At 41.4% G+C, this 16951-nt stretch overlaps 1 protein-coding gene across 3 annotated transcripts in view; it reads left to right on the forward strand.

Annotated features, from left to right (window-relative positions):
* The window catches only part of DEUP1 (deuterosome assembly protein 1), a 76926-nt gene that overhangs the window by 28141 nt on the left and 31834 nt on the right, over positions 1-16951 (forward strand). For all 3 annotated transcript variants that reach the window (XM_087937032.1, XM_087937033.1, XM_026706835.2), the window contains exons 3-7: positions 2893-3064; positions 7134-7229; positions 9029-9163; positions 15052-15165; positions 15951-16205. In XM_087937032.1, the coding sequence (XP_087793158.1) occupies positions 2893-3064; positions 7134-7229; positions 9029-9163; positions 15052-15165; positions 15951-16205 (772 nt within the window). The remainder of the gene's footprint in view (positions 1-2892; positions 3065-7133; positions 7230-9028; positions 9164-15051; positions 15166-15950; positions 16206-16951) is intronic.

A 16951-nucleotide genomic window follows, 5' to 3' on the forward strand; every position in this document is an offset into this window, starting at 1 on the left:
CACAACTATGAGGTGAATCCGGCTTCCCTATTGACTTTGCTTGTCAGAAGGTCACAAAAGGGGATCCCATGATCCCATGACACTGCACCTGTCATAAATATGAACCAGTTGCCAAGCATCTGAATTTTGATCAGGCGGCCATTGGGATGCTGCAAACGGTTGCAAGTGTGAAAAATGGTCATTAGGCACTTTTTTCAGTGCCCTTATAACTTCAAATGTTCACCAAATGAATAGCAGCAGGTTTACCTGAGGATTACCTGAGATTTCAAAACTTCTTTAGATTTTGAATATACTGTTGTGGCTTGTCGGTCACTGGTGCCTCCAGCAGCCGAATCAGAGGAGGCGGCATGGGATTCAGGGTCAGCATCAAGGCAACCCGGAAGCTCCGAGGGGGAATGGAGCTGGCAGAGAGAGAGAGAGAGAGAGAGAGAGAACCTGGGCCGTTCGTCAGCCGTCAGACGGAAAGTCAACAGCCCCAGGTCTAGAGGTGACTGATGAGGAAGAGGAGGAACAGCTGAGTCCAGTGCCTGATGCACAACTTCTCAGAGGAGAGGAGAGCAGTGGAAATCTATGGGCCGGTCCTTGGGAAGGAAGAGCCACACTGCTAGTGAGGCCCCAGCCTACTCTGGGGATAAAAGGCAAGGGTGGAGATGAAGAGGTGTGGCAGACAACTATTCATCTTCTGACAGGCCAGACTTGTTAGTCTGCATTAAGAGAGAAACTTTTTGCCAAGGCTGCCAGTGCTCCCAATAAAGGAATCTTTTGAGTTCAGTTCAGAGGGTTTGTCATGTTTGGGGTTCTGGGTCAAAACATAAACTTGAGAATCTGTGGAGGTTCTAGAGCAGTGTCTCTCAGCCTCAGCAACTTTAAGATGCATGGATTTCAAATCCCAGTATTTTTCTGCCATAAAAACTCATTTAATCGCCTTGGTAGCCTTGTAACACATTACAACACAGAATAATCAGGAATTGAAGTCCACACATTTTCAAGTTGCTGAATCTTCCAGAGATTTATACAGAAAACCACAAATACGCAAATCATATTGTGTCACTATTAACAGATGCAAAAGCCAATCAGTCTGTTAATTAGCACCCCAACGCTCGATACTGACGAATTTAAGATTTCATTTATTAGGATATGGAGCCATGATGGGGCTAACTGCTTTTCATTAGTGGGGCTTTCATAATTGACCCTCATTACTTACTGAAATTACTTTCCAAACCTGGTCAAAGAAGAGGAATTTTCTTTTTCTTTTTTAAACTCTCTGGCACGCATAAACTTGCTAATTAGGAAAAGGTTTACAGTTTTGATCATTATTTTACCCTCATTCCCCCATCAAATGAATCTTGTGGAAAAACATTTTTAATTGTTATCTAATTAGGCTACTTCAAAAGCTTTAATGTAAATGGTAGGATAGTATATCATCAAGAAGAGATTCCCTGAAGTTTGGAGTTATTTATTTATTTTTCTGTCAAAGAGATAACCTTGGCCTATTACACAAAGCCCTTGACTCACATCTACAATTGAGCCCAAGATTTTAATCATAAGTCTTTGCGGTCATAAGTTGAATTGCTATTTCACCAGACTCAATTTTACAACTATTTTTATGACAATCATTAAGTGAGCTCTGTGGTTGTTAAGCAAATCGCATGGACATAAGACCAAATTCAGCTTATCCAATGGGTATTTTTTGCCATGTGACTGTGGGATGCTGCAATGCGACCCCAAATGTGGCCACTTGGCCATAAAAGTGGTATAATGGCAGTTGTAACTTTGAGGCTGGGTCATAAGTATATGTGTTGTAACTTCAGATAGTCGTTAAGCAACCAGTCATAAGTCGAAGATTACCTATAGAGTTCAAATTTTTATTTAAATTTTACCTGCAATGTTTCTTGGTGCTCAACCCAATTCTATGCAATTCGGAAGTAGTTTAGTTTAGCTGATCTGTGTGTGACTTTCCCTCAGGTATGTTGGGAAACAGGCCCCAAATAAAGGTTATTTGCAAATTATTGTGTAGAAGTAGCATCCTGGCGTTTCCCATTGCAACGGTCATGTAGTGAAGGATCCATTGTGGGGTCATGGCAAAAGGTAACGGGTGGGGGGCATCTCACAGCCAGATGACGCAGAGGATCCCTTGGTGAGCAAGTTAACAATATTTACTTTTGTTTGACTTAGTCAGTGGCACCTCAGAGCTTGATCTGAACACATCACCAGAGTGTCTTAGCTTAGAAATGAGCAGGACTACCTGAATACAGGTAGTCCTCAAACTTACGACCACAATTGAGCCCAACATCTCTGTGGTTCAGTGAGACATTGGTTAAGTGAGTTTTGCCCCATCTTACGACATTTCTTGCCACGGTTGTTAAGTGAAACACGGCAGTTGCAAAGTTAGTATCATGGCTGTTAAGTAGATCTGGTTTCTGTTTGTCAGAAGGTCGCAAAAGCGAATTCACATGACTTTGGGACACGGCAATTATGATAAATATGTCAAGCCTCTGAATTTTGATCACATGACCATGGGGATGCTGCAAAAGAGTCAGAAGTCACTTTTTCCAGTGCTGTTATAACTTTGAATGGTCACTAAATGAACTGTGGTAAGTTTGGTACTACCTGTATTCTTCCCTTGCAGAGCTTTTCCAAAGTCCAAAAGAGAGAGAGATAGAAGGACGGAGGGAGGGAGGGGGAGGTGTCATTTTCCGGATAAAATGTGGGTTCTCTGCATCTTTTAATTTGCTTAAAGCAGGGGTGTCCAACCTTGGCAACTTTAAGACTTGTGGACTTCAACTCCCAGAATTCTGGCTGAGGAATTCTGGGAGTTGAAGTCCACAAGTCTTAAAGTTGCCAAGGTTGGACACACCTGGCTTAAAGCATGAAATGAATGGTTGCTTTTAGATCTATCCCTTGTGACACTGAACTTCAAGAACTAATGCACCAGATCGACATAATGGTAAACAAGAAGAAACTGGAATGGGAAAAGAAGATGCAGGGATTGGAAGCAAGGATGACTATCCGGGATCAAGAGTTAGCAAGTGCCCAAAGCAAATTAGATCAGAAAGGTCAAGAGGTAATGTTGCATCATTTATTTTGTGAATATTGCATTGAACGGGAGGGGCTATGCAATCATTTGCCTTGGATGAGCTCAATAAAGATAAACAGAAGCCAGCCTGGTTAATTGTGGGATGGAAGTCCAGAGGAAGTCCCAGGCTTGTAAAATAAGTAGATTGGGTGGCCATTTTGCCTTGTTATTCAATCTCTTCTTAAAAACTTCCAGTGTTGGAGCATCCACAACCTTTGGAGGCAAGTCCTTCCATTGATTAATTCTTCTCACTGTCAGGAAATTTCTCCCTAGTTCTAGGCTGCTTCTCTCCTTGGTTAGTTTCCATCCACTGTTTCTTGTTCTGCCCCCAGGTGCTTTGGATAATAGGTCCACCCCCTCTTCTTTGTGGCAGCCCCTGAGATATTGCTATCATGTCAGCCCTAGTTCTTCTTTTCCTTAAGCTAGACCAGTGGTGGCTAACCTTTTTGGGCTCTCGTGCCAAAAATTACGCTCGCTTGCTCGCATGCCAGCACCCATAAGGCAATGCGCACGCCCCCCCCTGCTCCCTGCGCATGCATGCACAACCCCTCCTGTGCATGGCGCACATCTACACATGCGTGCATTACCCCCCACGCGCCATGTGGCTCTGAGCATGCATGCACAATCCCCGCATGTGCCACGTGCCTCTGCGCATGCAGGCGCATCTGCCCGGCTCCACGCATGCGTGCCGGATATCCGACAATCAGCTGGCGGGCAGTACGCGCACATGCGCAGTGGGACTCTTCCTGGTGACCTCTCACGTGCCTCTCACTCTTCTGGGTGACCTCTGCATGCCACTTCCGGCACACGTAGCATAGGTTCGCCATCGCGGAGCTAAACCATGTATGGTTTCATTAAGCTAGCCCACTTATCATCAGATTGTTTTCTGTCCCCCACATCTGACGCAGACTTTGTTAATCCGATGATGTCTGAGGTGGCATGATTCTTCTAGTTCGTGTCGCTCTTGTGTCTGAGGCAGTCAGGTGAAGTATTAGGAGGCCTTTGCTCAAGGACAGCTATTGGTAAGCGAGGGTTCACACCCTGGTATCCTATGTGAAAAGTGGCTCTCTAACCACTACACTATCCAGCTGGCGCACACACACACACACACACACACACACACACACACACACATAAGAGAGAGAATGGGGGGAGGAAGGGAAAGAAGGAGGGAGCGAGAGAGAGAGAGAGAGAATGAAAAGACAAACAGACATATCAGGTCTTCTCTCAGCAATATTTTTCTTTCTGAATGGGGCCGGAGAGTTTTAATAGACCATGTGCAATATAAAATGTTCCAAAACAAAAATAGTATATCCAGGGCCTCCTACCTAACCTTTGTACATAGATTGCATTCATACACAACGGATTTTAAAATAACACTTTGTTGAACAAGCTGTGGAGGCTTTTTCCGCATAGAATGCTAAGCCATAATGGGTTCATGCATCATGCTGAGCTGAAACCTGACAGAAACATAATGTAGCAAAATGTGTGAACCAGGCAATAGAATAAATATAACTGATATTTTGCATTATTTATCCTCTTTTCAAAAAGACAGACTCTATAAAATAATTAGGTTTCGACAGAGCAGGCTGGAAGGAAGGAAAGGCATTCTGGCTCCTGCTAAACAACAGTGTTTTGTGCAGAGTGGATAGGGCTGCATCAGCAATTAAAAAATCAAAAGTGGAAGCCTACTAATGAGTTCTTTTGCGTGCAAAGATACATCTCTCTGCTCTCCCCCGTCTGATAATTAGGGTTTGTGTTTACAGAGATCTGGATCAGTTTAGAGACAACCAGTTACTGGTAATTCCTCAATATAATTTTTGTGTACCAGAAGTGTACACATCATTTTGAATTCTACATCTATTTTTCCCCTTCTTCCCAACCATCCTTAAATCCTGTGAATAAAATTATGACTCCTGTTTTCCTGTAGCATCTTTTCCTTTGCTCTCCCAGTCATCAGCTTCCAAGTTCACTTGTAGTTTCTGAGAAGTAGTTCCAACAAATCTCTTATATTATAATTTGAACAAGTAACCCACAACGTCTTTTTCCATTTTTAAATGTTCATCCAAGTGCATTTGTAAATACAGTGTGTCCATCTCTGTTGTCTCAAGAGAGATAAGTTCATAACTTCAGTAGTAACTTCTAGGGCCAGCAAAGTATTAAAAAATTCAAGCCCTTCACAGGCCCATAAATCAAATATTATCTTTAAAGTAGGCATTTTGTACTTTGATAATCAGTCTTCAAGGTTTTGTTTTACAGCTGATAATACGGCAGCTTTCCCACCAAGAGGTTATTTCTATTCACCTTTTCCAAAAAGAAAAGTTATTTCTTTTCATTTAAATGCTTTAATCTTTTTAATTCTCAGTTTTTTGCAAGACAAGCAAAAGTCACTAAAATTCTCAGACATTTCTAAACATTTACCATTCTAGAAATAACAAAAACCACCAAAGAAACACTCACCTATAACTGAAGGAAGTCTTTTTTTAACTGAAGATGAAATTATAATCTAAAACTGTGTTTCTCAATCTTGGCAACTTTAAAATATGTGGATTTCAACTCTGAAATTTTCAATGATGGCTGGGGAATTCTGGGAGCTAAAGTCCACATATCTTAAAGTAGCTAAGGTTGAGAAACACTGATCTTAAAAAATGTATCAGAATTGAGGAATGTTGGTTCTAGTGTCCAGAATTTAGGCTGCATGACAGCTATTAACTTGATTTATTTACTAATTTGTCAAGCAATTATAAGATAACAGGTATAAGTATAAACATAGTTATGAATATATTAAATGGATACATATAAGAAAAATAGAACAAACAATAGGACAGGGATGGTAGGCACGATTGGTGCGCTTATGCACGCCCCCTACAGACCTCTTAGGAAAGGGGTGAGGTCAATAGTAGACAGTCTAAGGTTAAAATTTTTGGGGTTTGAGGAAGAAACCACAGAATCAGGTAGAGTATTCCAGACATTGACCACTCTGTTGCTGAAGTCGTATTTCCTGCAATCAAGTTTGGTGTGATTAACCTTGAGTTTATATCTATTGTTTGCTCTTGTATTGTTATGGTTGAAGCTGAAGTATTCATTGACAGGTAGGACATTGCAATGTATGATTTTATGTACTATACTTAGATTGGACCAAAGGCAGCGTAGTTCTAGGTTTTCTAGGTCTAGAATTTCAAGTCTGGCGGCATAAGGTATTCTGCAACGAGTAGCGGAGTGGAAAACTTGACTTGTGAAATATTTCTGGACTTTCTCAACTGTGTTAATATTAGATACGTAATGCGGGTTCCAGACCGATGAGCTGTATTCAAGTATTGGTCTAGCAAATGTTTTACATGCTCTAGTTAGTAGTGTGATATTACCAGAGAAAGAGCTACGTGGGATTAGATTAACAACTCTTAGTGTCTTTTTGGCTACATAAGGCTTTTTGATGAAAGAGCCTTCCTCCCTGCCACTCAACTCACCAGCCAAAGAAACCACCATTTCCATGACTTTCTCATGAGGAACAACAGAGGATAGATGGATCGATTTGAAGTTTCCTTCTTAAATCTGGAGGAGGAAACACTCCCCCCCTCCACCCCAGTAACTGTGGGGCAAAGCAAACTGTGATTCCATCTCCATTTAAACATCCATTTTCCCCACTGAGTGCTGGAACCCCACACTTTCTTTTTTTCAACCACAGTTAAATCTGGGGTGTTATAAGCCAAGATTTTATCAGGTTATATTCAGAAATCCTGCAGTATTTTAACCAGTTTGGTGTAATGGTTTAGGCTTCAGGCTAGAAACCAGGAGACTATGGAGTTTACTCCAGTCTTCGGCACTAAGTTAGCTGAATGACGTTGAGCTGATCACTTTCTGCTTGCCCAAGGAAGGGAAAATTGGAAATCACTTCTGGAAAACTTTGCCAAGAAAAATGCAGGGATTTGTCCAGGTTTGTCTCCAAGAATCAGACATAATTGAACGGAAAAAAATTATTCTTATGTAGCCCAGTGTAGGAATAATTTTGGCATTGGATTTGTTTCAAGGCTCAGAATAACATCCCTTTCAAATACAGGTGGGCTTACTCAGACAGAAACTGGACAGCTTGCAAAAGTCAAAATATGAGATGGCTCAGAACTATGATGCTCAGCTTCAAGCCTTGAAAACCCAAGTAAGGAAAAAGTCAGATTCCTATTTTACGGTGCTTTAAATATTCCAAGATTAGTTTAGTGATTTTGGAAAAATTATTGCCTAACTTTACCCATACTAAGGGATTTTTATTCGCGGAACAAAAGAGGCCATGATGGAATCCTTACCAGCATTTGAGTTAATAATTTCCTTCTCACCAAAATGTCGGCTAAATGTACTCTTTTCTCCCAAAATTGGACTCGACTCTTTTTATCTACAGAGACTTGGTTTGATTCATATGTTTGATTAATTGCTAATTGTGGACCACGGCTAGGATTCACCCCAGTCTGTTCCAATAAAACCAGTCAAACCATAGTCTGAATCCAGTCACTCTTTATTCTTGAAGCTCAAGTGCTCAAACAGACTAGATGAGGAATGAGATTGTGGGAATGCAGAAAATGGGTTTGTTCTGGAAAGCAATCCACCTGTCCATTGTCCTTGGATTGTGCTTTAAGAAATGATTATATACACCCACCGTGTTCCTCCATTTGCCTGAACTTTTTGGTGGCTGACATATACAACCCTTTTCAAAGGCAGCATCTAATTTTGTCCATTAAAATCCAGCAATTCCCATTCAACATTTGGGGTGTAAGGAATAGAGATGATATGTTCTTTTGATGGGGCATCTGGGAGTAAGAAGTACTACACTGGTAGTCACCATTCACTTAGTGACTATTTGAAAATCTGGCTCATAGAATCACCAAAAATCAGAGACTGGATGGACTATTTGAAAAAAGTAACTTATTACTGTTGCAGCATCCCTATGGTCATATGATCAAAATTCAAACACTTGGCAACTGACTTGTATTTATGACAGTTGCAGTGTCTTGGGGTCATGTGATCACCTTTTGAGATCTTCTAAAAAGCAAAGTCAATGGGGAAGCCAGATTCACTTAACAACTGGGATACTAGCTTAACAACTTCAGTGATTCGCTTAACAACTGTGGAAAGAAAGGACATCAAAACTCACTTAACAACTTTCTTAGCCATGAAAATTTTTGATGTAATTTTGGTCATAAGTCGGGGATTACCTGACTGCATTTCTCTCACCACCTGTATGCAATCTTTCTTTCGCCTTCCCAGAACAATCAGTAGCCCTCTGAACAATGTATTTTTTTCCCTTTTGAATGTAACCTCCCTGTGCTTGCACTCATTTCCTTTGACACTGAATGTCCTATTTAATGACCGTATTCTTAGATCCATAAATGGCAAGACCACACTACTGTATATATTTTACTTAAGAACCTCACTTAACACATACAATTTTTATTGGTCCGAGTTGCTTAGCTGCAAGTTTAGAATCGGGATCACAGTATTCAGGTAGAGGCATGAATGATTATCAAAGAGAATCATTTTTTGTGATCTAAGTAAAAAAAAAAAATCCCCCCCAATGCTACACTTTATCACCTAGGGAAACCTCTATTAGATCTCTTAAATATTAGTTTATGCTAATTAACCCAATTCTTTGATTCTGAAGAAAGATTAAGTCTGTCTGCAGAAGATGGCGCTAAATTAATGCAAAACAGTTCCTACGAATAACTAGATAGAATACATAGAAGGTACAATAAACCAAATAAACACTGTTTAATTGTGCAGTTAATTGATACCACAAACTGTGTGAAAGTTCACCAGTGTTCAGTCTTAACTGCTTAGTTGTAATAGGTGGTACAATAAAAAAAGAAGTCCTGCTAATTATAATATTCAAGCTTAACTGTCTTAGCTCATCCTACCATCAGCTTTTAAGAAAGAAATGATATATTCTTGACATTCATTTATTTTTAGTTTGCTAAGCTGACACAAAGCTATGAAAAGTTACAGTTGCACCAATTAAAACAAAACAAAACTCACAGCATGGAGAAATGCATGGAAAACCAAGAAGCACCTTTCCAGATGAACTGTTTAAACCAGAAGTTGGAGGTAAGGATCTCTATTTGAAGGAGTGCTTCTTTCGCAAACCTTGTACTCTTAAGATCAAGAGATGGGACAGGAAGGGAAAATATTATTATTTGTGTTTGGAGACCTGCAAGAATTGGTCTTCTTTCACCTTTCAATCAGGTGTGGCATTCTTTGGATATGCCATGAGAAAAATTGATTGTAGCTTTTGTTTATTTGTTTTGTTTGAAGACTATGAAAGTGAGTGCATGTTTGATACGACCTTTGATGGCAAATTGAGGGGCTAATGACATGGGTTTTATAGTTTGTTAACTAACATAATTACTTTGATTTATTTTTCTCTTTTAAAATGATGTTCAGAATTTATTAGCTTTTAACATTCCTAAACTGATAAACAAGCTGGAGACTAGCTCCAGGTAAGAAAAGTACAACCTGGACTCTGGCTTATCTCTTTCGTGAACTCTAAACAACCTCTTTCCTTACAATTACCCACCCCCCTTGACATCAGACCTCATTTTAATGAACTTGTGTGATATTATGGGATGCAAATATGTAACATGTTTGATTACACGTAACTGATTTCCTATGCAAAGGGGAGGTTACTTTTATTCTGTCCAAACAAACTTTTCTCTTGCATTTTCTTTGTTCTGTTAACTATAAAAAGGGGAACATGGGGCTTGAGGTTGTCTCTTCCTTTAACATAGAGAGAGACCCCACCTTATCAGGGTACCCTAATAAACTGCTTTTAAGTGATCTTCCGACTCAGTTGTTTATTGGGATGGTAAACTGAGACAGAACCTAGAGCCAGATTCGCCTTTCAAAACCAGAAGGGTAAACAACTGATTTGTGTCACAGAAACTTGATGCAGGCATAGGAAGGCCTGCCTCTTCCACCTGTTCTGATTGCCCCTTTGATGGGCAAGCCACAGGGTGGAGTAGAACAAGGGAGACACCTGACATCAGATGTACCATGACATCATACCGTGACATTTGGTCACCACACTATAAAAAAGATGTTGAGACTCTAGAAAAAGTGCAGAGAAGAGCAAGCAGGATGATTAGGGGACCGGAGGCTAAAACATGAAGAACGGTTGCAGGAACTGGGCATGGCTAGCCTAGTGAAGAGAAGGACCAGGGGAGACAGGATAACATCTTCCAATATTTGAGGGGCTGCCACAGAGAGGAGCGGGGGTCGAGCTATTTTCCAAAGCACCCGAAGGCCAGACAAGGAATAATGGATGGAAACTGAACAAGGAGAGATTCAACCTGGAAATGAGGAGAAATTTTCTGACAGAGAACAATCAACCAATGGGACAGCTTTGCCGTCAGAAGCTGTGGGAGCTTCATCACTGGAGGCTTTCAAGAAGAGATTGGACTGCCATGTGTCAGAAATGGTGTAGGGTCTCCTGCTTGGGTAGGGAGTTGGACTAGATTAGGGGGCTGGACTAGATTACCTATAAGGTCCCTTCCAACTCTGTTAATTTGTTATCTGTTATCCGACTTTGAGAAATCAGGGCTAGATATCACTTTGGAGCCAGAGGCAAAAAATGTGCTTTCGATTGTCAGGAACCATCAACCAAGCATATTTTTCCTAGGAAGGAATGGCTTTATGACAGCCCAGGCTGGTGTAGTGGGTAAAGTTCCAGACCAGGAGAAACCAGGACACTGTGACTTCTAGTCCTCAAATTGGGCATGAAGCCAGCTGGGTGACTTTGGAACAGCTCACTCTGAGTACACTTGGAAGAGTGGTCACCACAATATAGAAAAGATGTTGAGACTCTGGAAAGAGTGCAGAGAAGAGCAACAAAGATGATTAGGAAGCTGGAGGCTGAAGTATGTGTAGAAAAGTTGCGGGAACTGGCTTAATCTGTATCACTTGGACAATGATATCATGAAGCACATTATTGTAGCATGTGTCATACACCTGTGGTCCTGTCCGATAACTTAAAAGCATACCAAGATATGACAACCGGGGCCTAGACATAGGTATTTTTACGAAAGGGGAAGGGGAACCTCTCAGCTGCCAGCTTAAGTTGGGAACAACAGATTTATAGCCTACCAATAAAGAAGAACTCAGGGTTGACACGAGGGCTCCTCGGTTTGCAGATGTTTCATTACCCAAACTAGGTAACATCATCCGTGCTAGTAAGGTGTGAGGTTTGCTCCCACTTCTTACTACTAGAAACTACTTACTAGCACTGATGATATTCCCTAGTTTGGATAATGAAATATCTGCAAGAAAACAACCAAGCTCAGAGACCACTGGGGCCCCTTCAAATTTATATGCCCCAACTACATAAAAGATTGCTTAATACAGTGGCCCCCAACCTTTTTTGTACCACGGCCCGGTACAAAATGTACAAAATGATCCACAGACCGGTACCGGCATCAGCACGCATGACCAAGGCAAGGCGAGCCGAGTGACCAGCCAGCCAGCCGTCCCCCGCTTCTCCCCGCCACTTTCAACTCCTCCTTTGTACCTTCTCGCAGTTGATGGGCTTTTTGGGCTCTTTCTTAATCTCCTCCTGAGTAATACTAGACTCCACGCCATCGGGGCGGCTCTTCATTCGAAGCCGCCGCCCCCCTTCGACGAAACTAAGGCGCAAGGATTCCTTCAGCACCCAAACACCGCTTTCCAACCGACCAAGCTCACCCAGAAGCACTTTCTCAAGCGCCGTCGAAACAAGATGGCGGCGCCCAAGCAAAATAGGCAGCCCGGTACAAAATGATCCACGGACCGGTACTGGTCCGGGGCCCGGTGGTTGGGGACCACTGGCTTAATATATTATTTGGGTATTTGCAGTTTGAAGGGAGAGATTCTATCAATGGATTTTAAGCACAGGGAGACATTGATGAGTATTGCTCACCGAGCTTCTTCATCCACTAGTGTTTAATTGCTAATTAGCTGCTGGGTCTAACTGCCGGAGCCATCCTCGTGTCACAGAATCTGCATTTTGCCAGGGCGAAAGGTACAAGTTTCCCCAGAGTTGCTTCAAAAGACAATGATTTCAGAGCAGAGTGCATGTATTTCTCTTCCCCATGGCAGAAAGAGCTGAAGGAAATGCCCTTTTCAAAGGCAGCTTTGTCTTTTCTTCTGTGAGGGATGAAAGAATAAGCTTTTGCATTTGTTCTTAGCTTGAAAGCAAAGCGGGGAGGAGGTGGGGTGGAGAGCTGTTTACAGGCTTCTGAAGAAGCCAGCAAAAGGTATAAGACGGCAGAACGTTACTGCAGAAAAGAACGATAGAAAAGCCCATTCAAGGGTGCGGTTTGAGTGTACTTGTCATGGGCTAGAGAGAGAGAGAAATGATTCTATTATATATGCATCAACTTATTTGAGCTGTGATACCAGAGAAGGCTTCTGCATGTTCCTTGGAGGGCAAAGGTGACCAGCAAACAAGTCCTGGAGCGCATAACACCAGGCATGTCACTGGAAGAAAAGAAGAAGAAAAACCACAAAACTGTGGTCTCACTTATTTTGGCCATGTCATGCAGGGGAATTCATTGGAGAAAGCAATTATGTTTGGAAGAGCGAGTGGTAAAAGAAAGCCAGGCTGCCAAAGAACATGGTGGCTGGACACCATCAAAGCTGATACCTGCCAGAGCATAGAACAACGATGAGAAGTAGTGCAAATTTGAAAGATACTGAGAAATCTGGAGAATCGCCAAAAATCAGAGGTGACTGGATGGATATAATCATCATCATCCCCCTTCCTGTCATTATCCCTACTGGATGTGGATGTGGTAGTTTCTGGAATGATGTTCAAAATCTCAAAACAAATGTATTGTGGGAATTGATATTGGAGATACCTTTTGAACTCCATTTGTAAACATCATGATGGATATGTCAACTACCTATGGCTCTCTGTGTCACTATCTCAACACACTTATCCTGGTGTTTTCCACTGACGGCAAATCTGAAGGTTTAGAATTGAGAACTTTTTCCTGATTCTACTTACCCGACCAGTCTTCTCCTTCTCCTTCTCCTTCTCCTTCTCCTTCTCCTCCTCCTCCTCCTCCTCCTCCTCCTCCTCCACCTCCTCCTCCTCCTCCTCCTCCTCCTCTTCCTTCTCCTCCTCGTCATCCTCCTTCTCCCCCTTCCCCCTTCTGGCACTGATGATGTTCCCTAGTTGGGTCATGAGACATCTGCAAGAAAATCACCAAGCTCAGAGAGCACCACACAGTCTTCTTCTTCTTCTTCTTCTTCTTCTTCTTCTTCTTCTTCTTCTTCTTCTTCTTCTTCTTCTTCTTCTTCTTCTTCTTCTTCTTCTTCTTCTTCTTCTTCTTTCCTCCTCCTCCTCCTCCTCCTCCTTCTCCTCCTCCTCCTCCTCCTCCTCCTCCTCCTCCTCCTCCTCCTCCTCCTCCTCCTTCTTCTCCTTCCTCCTCCTCCTCCTCCTCCTCCTCCTCCTCCTCCTTCCTGAAATTTAGATTAGTATCTCCTTCACTATGATGTTGGATTTAAGAAGGTGTCCTTGTGTGAGAAGAAGTGTGGATGCTCCTATGTAATGATTGATTTATAGAGAAGAACAACTAAGATCATCAAAGGCCTGGAGACTAAAACCTATGAAGAATGGCTGCAGGATTTTAGCTTGGCTAGTCTAAAGAAAAGAAGGATTAGGGCGGACATGATAGCAATATTCCAGTATTTGAGAGGCTGCCACAAAGAAGTGGGGTGTTCCAAATCATTCTCCAAAGCACCAGAGGGCAGGATAAGAAACAATGGTTGGAAACTGATCAAAGAGAGAAGCAAACCTGGAATTAAGGAGAATCTTCCTAACAGTGAGAACAATTAACCAGAGGAACAGCTTCCCTTCAGAAACCATGTGCTGTCCATCACTGGATCATTTAAAGAAGAGACTACTGGACGGTCACTTATCTGAAACAGTATAGATTCTCCTGCTTCAGTAGGGGGTTGGACTAGAAGTCCTCCAAGGTCCTTTCCAGCTCATTCTATTCTAATACTATTCTAATTCTAATTCTTTCTATTCTATTCTAGTCTGGTACAGACCAACACACACACTATAGGGTGACACAGTGGAGGATCTATCAATGCAATTATTTCGCATATCCTTACTCGGTAAGGATGCCTAGGCTATAAAACAGGCAAAACAACAGATGAGTAACAAATGGCTCAAATGTCATTTCCCATGTGAGCAAACACAAGTGAAAATATATTATCTTGTCCTGTTGGGACATGGCATCCTCAAGGATTCATCCAACAGAGCTATTCCTGGAGGCAAATAGATTGTGAAGATGAAACCTGGCAGGGATGTGATGAAACCATCAAAAGCCCTGCTGTGACAGGTTTGCAAGCCCCCTTCAAGAACAAAATTGCTCATGCCACTTCTGACGTCAATGTTGGTGTGGATAAGGTCTGTGGTAGACCCTAAGTGAGCCCCTACCACCATTGGAGATTGATTGCCTATCTTAGCCTAATGCTCTCCAAGCGGGGCACCCATAAGTCCGATATAACAATATTTTTGAATAAACGCAAGAGCGCATTCATAGCGGCATCGCAGCCGAACGCTGCTCCTCTGTGGGGTCCAACAAATGAATTACAACTAGAGGAATTGCAGCCCAGCTTCATTGCTTTGGGCTGGGGTATATGAACAAGGGCAAGCTCTTTGTTATTTGAAGGGCTGATAGAGAAGGAAGCACAGCTCTATGTGAGAATGCATCTTTGCGTGCCAAGCATTTTGAACACTTAATTGCCAATGGCAGATGTTGTGTTTTGCACCTAGCCAGGATTATCTAAATTGCTAATAATAATGTATTAAACAAGAATTTTTAAGAGCAAAGGCTCTTTTTTATTGAAGGTTTACACCGGTTATTCATTTTCAAGAAATACAAAGAGAAAGTAGATATTCAATCATCTGATTAATTAATTAACTTTTTTGTGACACTTTTCTCTTTCAGGAATTTAGAGCAAAATCAAGAGAGTGGGATAAGCAGGAAACGCTCTATCAAAATCATTTGGTTTCTTTAGATGCTCAGAGAAAATTACTGTCTGAGAAATGCAATCTGTTCCAGGTACCATTCTTTGCTTCTTCTCGAAGAGGAATTGGAATTAAATGAACTGTGAAGCCTAGATAAATACTTAGCAGAATATATAGACTCACCCACATTTTCTAAGCCATAAAAATGAATATGGAGATATCTTTGCAAATGAGGTTCGTCACATTTAAACATGCCAGGAATGTGATGCTGTAAGAATTTATATATATATATATATAAAAAAAAGCAGACAAATCACATTTTTTTTAGCAAGGACTGTATCTGAATCATTTCAAATGCTTTTTCCACTCACTATAACTCATACAGATAATGGAGGAGGAGGGATGTTTCTACATTCCCTTATTCAGACGGCAACTTTTTTTAGAACAGAGACTACAGCATACTAATAAAGCAATACAACCATCCTCAACCAGTGGCTTCCAATAAACCAGGTGTTGTTTCTAACTCGTAAGTCAAAGATGGCAGCATCGTACTCTGCATTAAATCTGCATTTCTTCCTCACTCATCATAACTCAAGTTCTCCCCCCAATCCCATGTGGTTTCATTTCTGGAGATCATTGGGCATACGTGGATAAATTTGCTCTATTAGAAGTTTAGGTTAGTCCAAGACTGAGAAATGATTGGTACTACAAGGACGTCTCCTATAAATCACCTAACTGAAATTTGTTTTAAATTAATTGACTTGGCAGTTCTCAAGTTCCAGCTTTCTATAGCGGCATAAATTTCCGTGTAGAAGAGAAACACCGTTCTTCCCAAAGCAGTGAATTTCATGCAACTTTTTTCTTGTTTTTTTTTTTAAGAAACAAGCTCAAAATTGTAAAATCCAAATACACTGTCAAAAGCTGAAGCAAAATGATGGGGATACTTGCAGTCAGTACATAAATGAGCAGATTGGGGTCCAGAACGGTGCTTTTACTGAGCCTGCTGATAGGAATGAATTCTTTATGGAGAAACTTGAATCAACCGTGAGTGAAATAGCGGTGAGCAGAAACAAACTACAAGAGGAAAACTTAAAGCTCCAACAGGAAGTAAAAATGTACCAAAGAAAATTCCAGGTAAAGACCAAGCTATTTGCTCATTTTCGTTTCTCAACAGTAACTTCGTTATATTTTATGGGAGTGATGTTGGGTGCTGCTGCCAATCTAGAAAGAGTTGTGAGCACATGAATGCTGATAGGACATATAAATGATCACAGCTATGTACTATAGATGTAATCAGCATTGGCCAAAGGAAAGATGTTTAGAATCTCTTGGGTTGCATAGGTAGATCGATATAAGTTGTCAATAATCAAGCCTAGAATGAATGAATGAATGAATGAATGAATGAATATCACCTCTTGTATGCAACAGTTTTCCCTTTCCCCAAATCTTACCTATGGAATAAGAAAGAGTTGGGAAAACAATAAACTGTATCCAGAATTCAGAAGAAGAATCTGTGAGCAGGAGGGACCAGGAAGCTTATTTAAATCCTGCAGATTGCTCCTTTGGAGCCAGGAGGGTTTATAATGCAAAAAAAAAAAAAAAAGCTAAAACCTCTCTTTTCCTGTGATGGAAAATAGAAGAGTTACAGCTGTCGACAGATGAGGAATGCCTCTAGTTATAGCCAAGTTGTGTTGTGGTATTCCTCCCCCCACCTAATCCGACATTTTTTGTTCCTCATTACTGTTGCAATATCTCTGACTTAAGCAGTCTTCTTTTCTCTCTGTCCTGCAACCCCCAAAAAACCTGCGTCAAGGATGCTGCGCTTACCTCTTGAATTTACAAGCCATGGGTTTTCTCCATTAGAAGCAGAAGAAAGCAGG

Source organism: Pseudonaja textilis, chromosome 7 (assembly GCF_049901715.1).
Source record: "Pseudonaja textilis isolate UNSWEBS1 chromosome 7, rPseTex1.2, whole genome shotgun sequence".
NCBI classification, from domain to species: domain Eukaryota; kingdom Metazoa; phylum Chordata; class Lepidosauria; order Squamata; family Elapidae; genus Pseudonaja; species Pseudonaja textilis.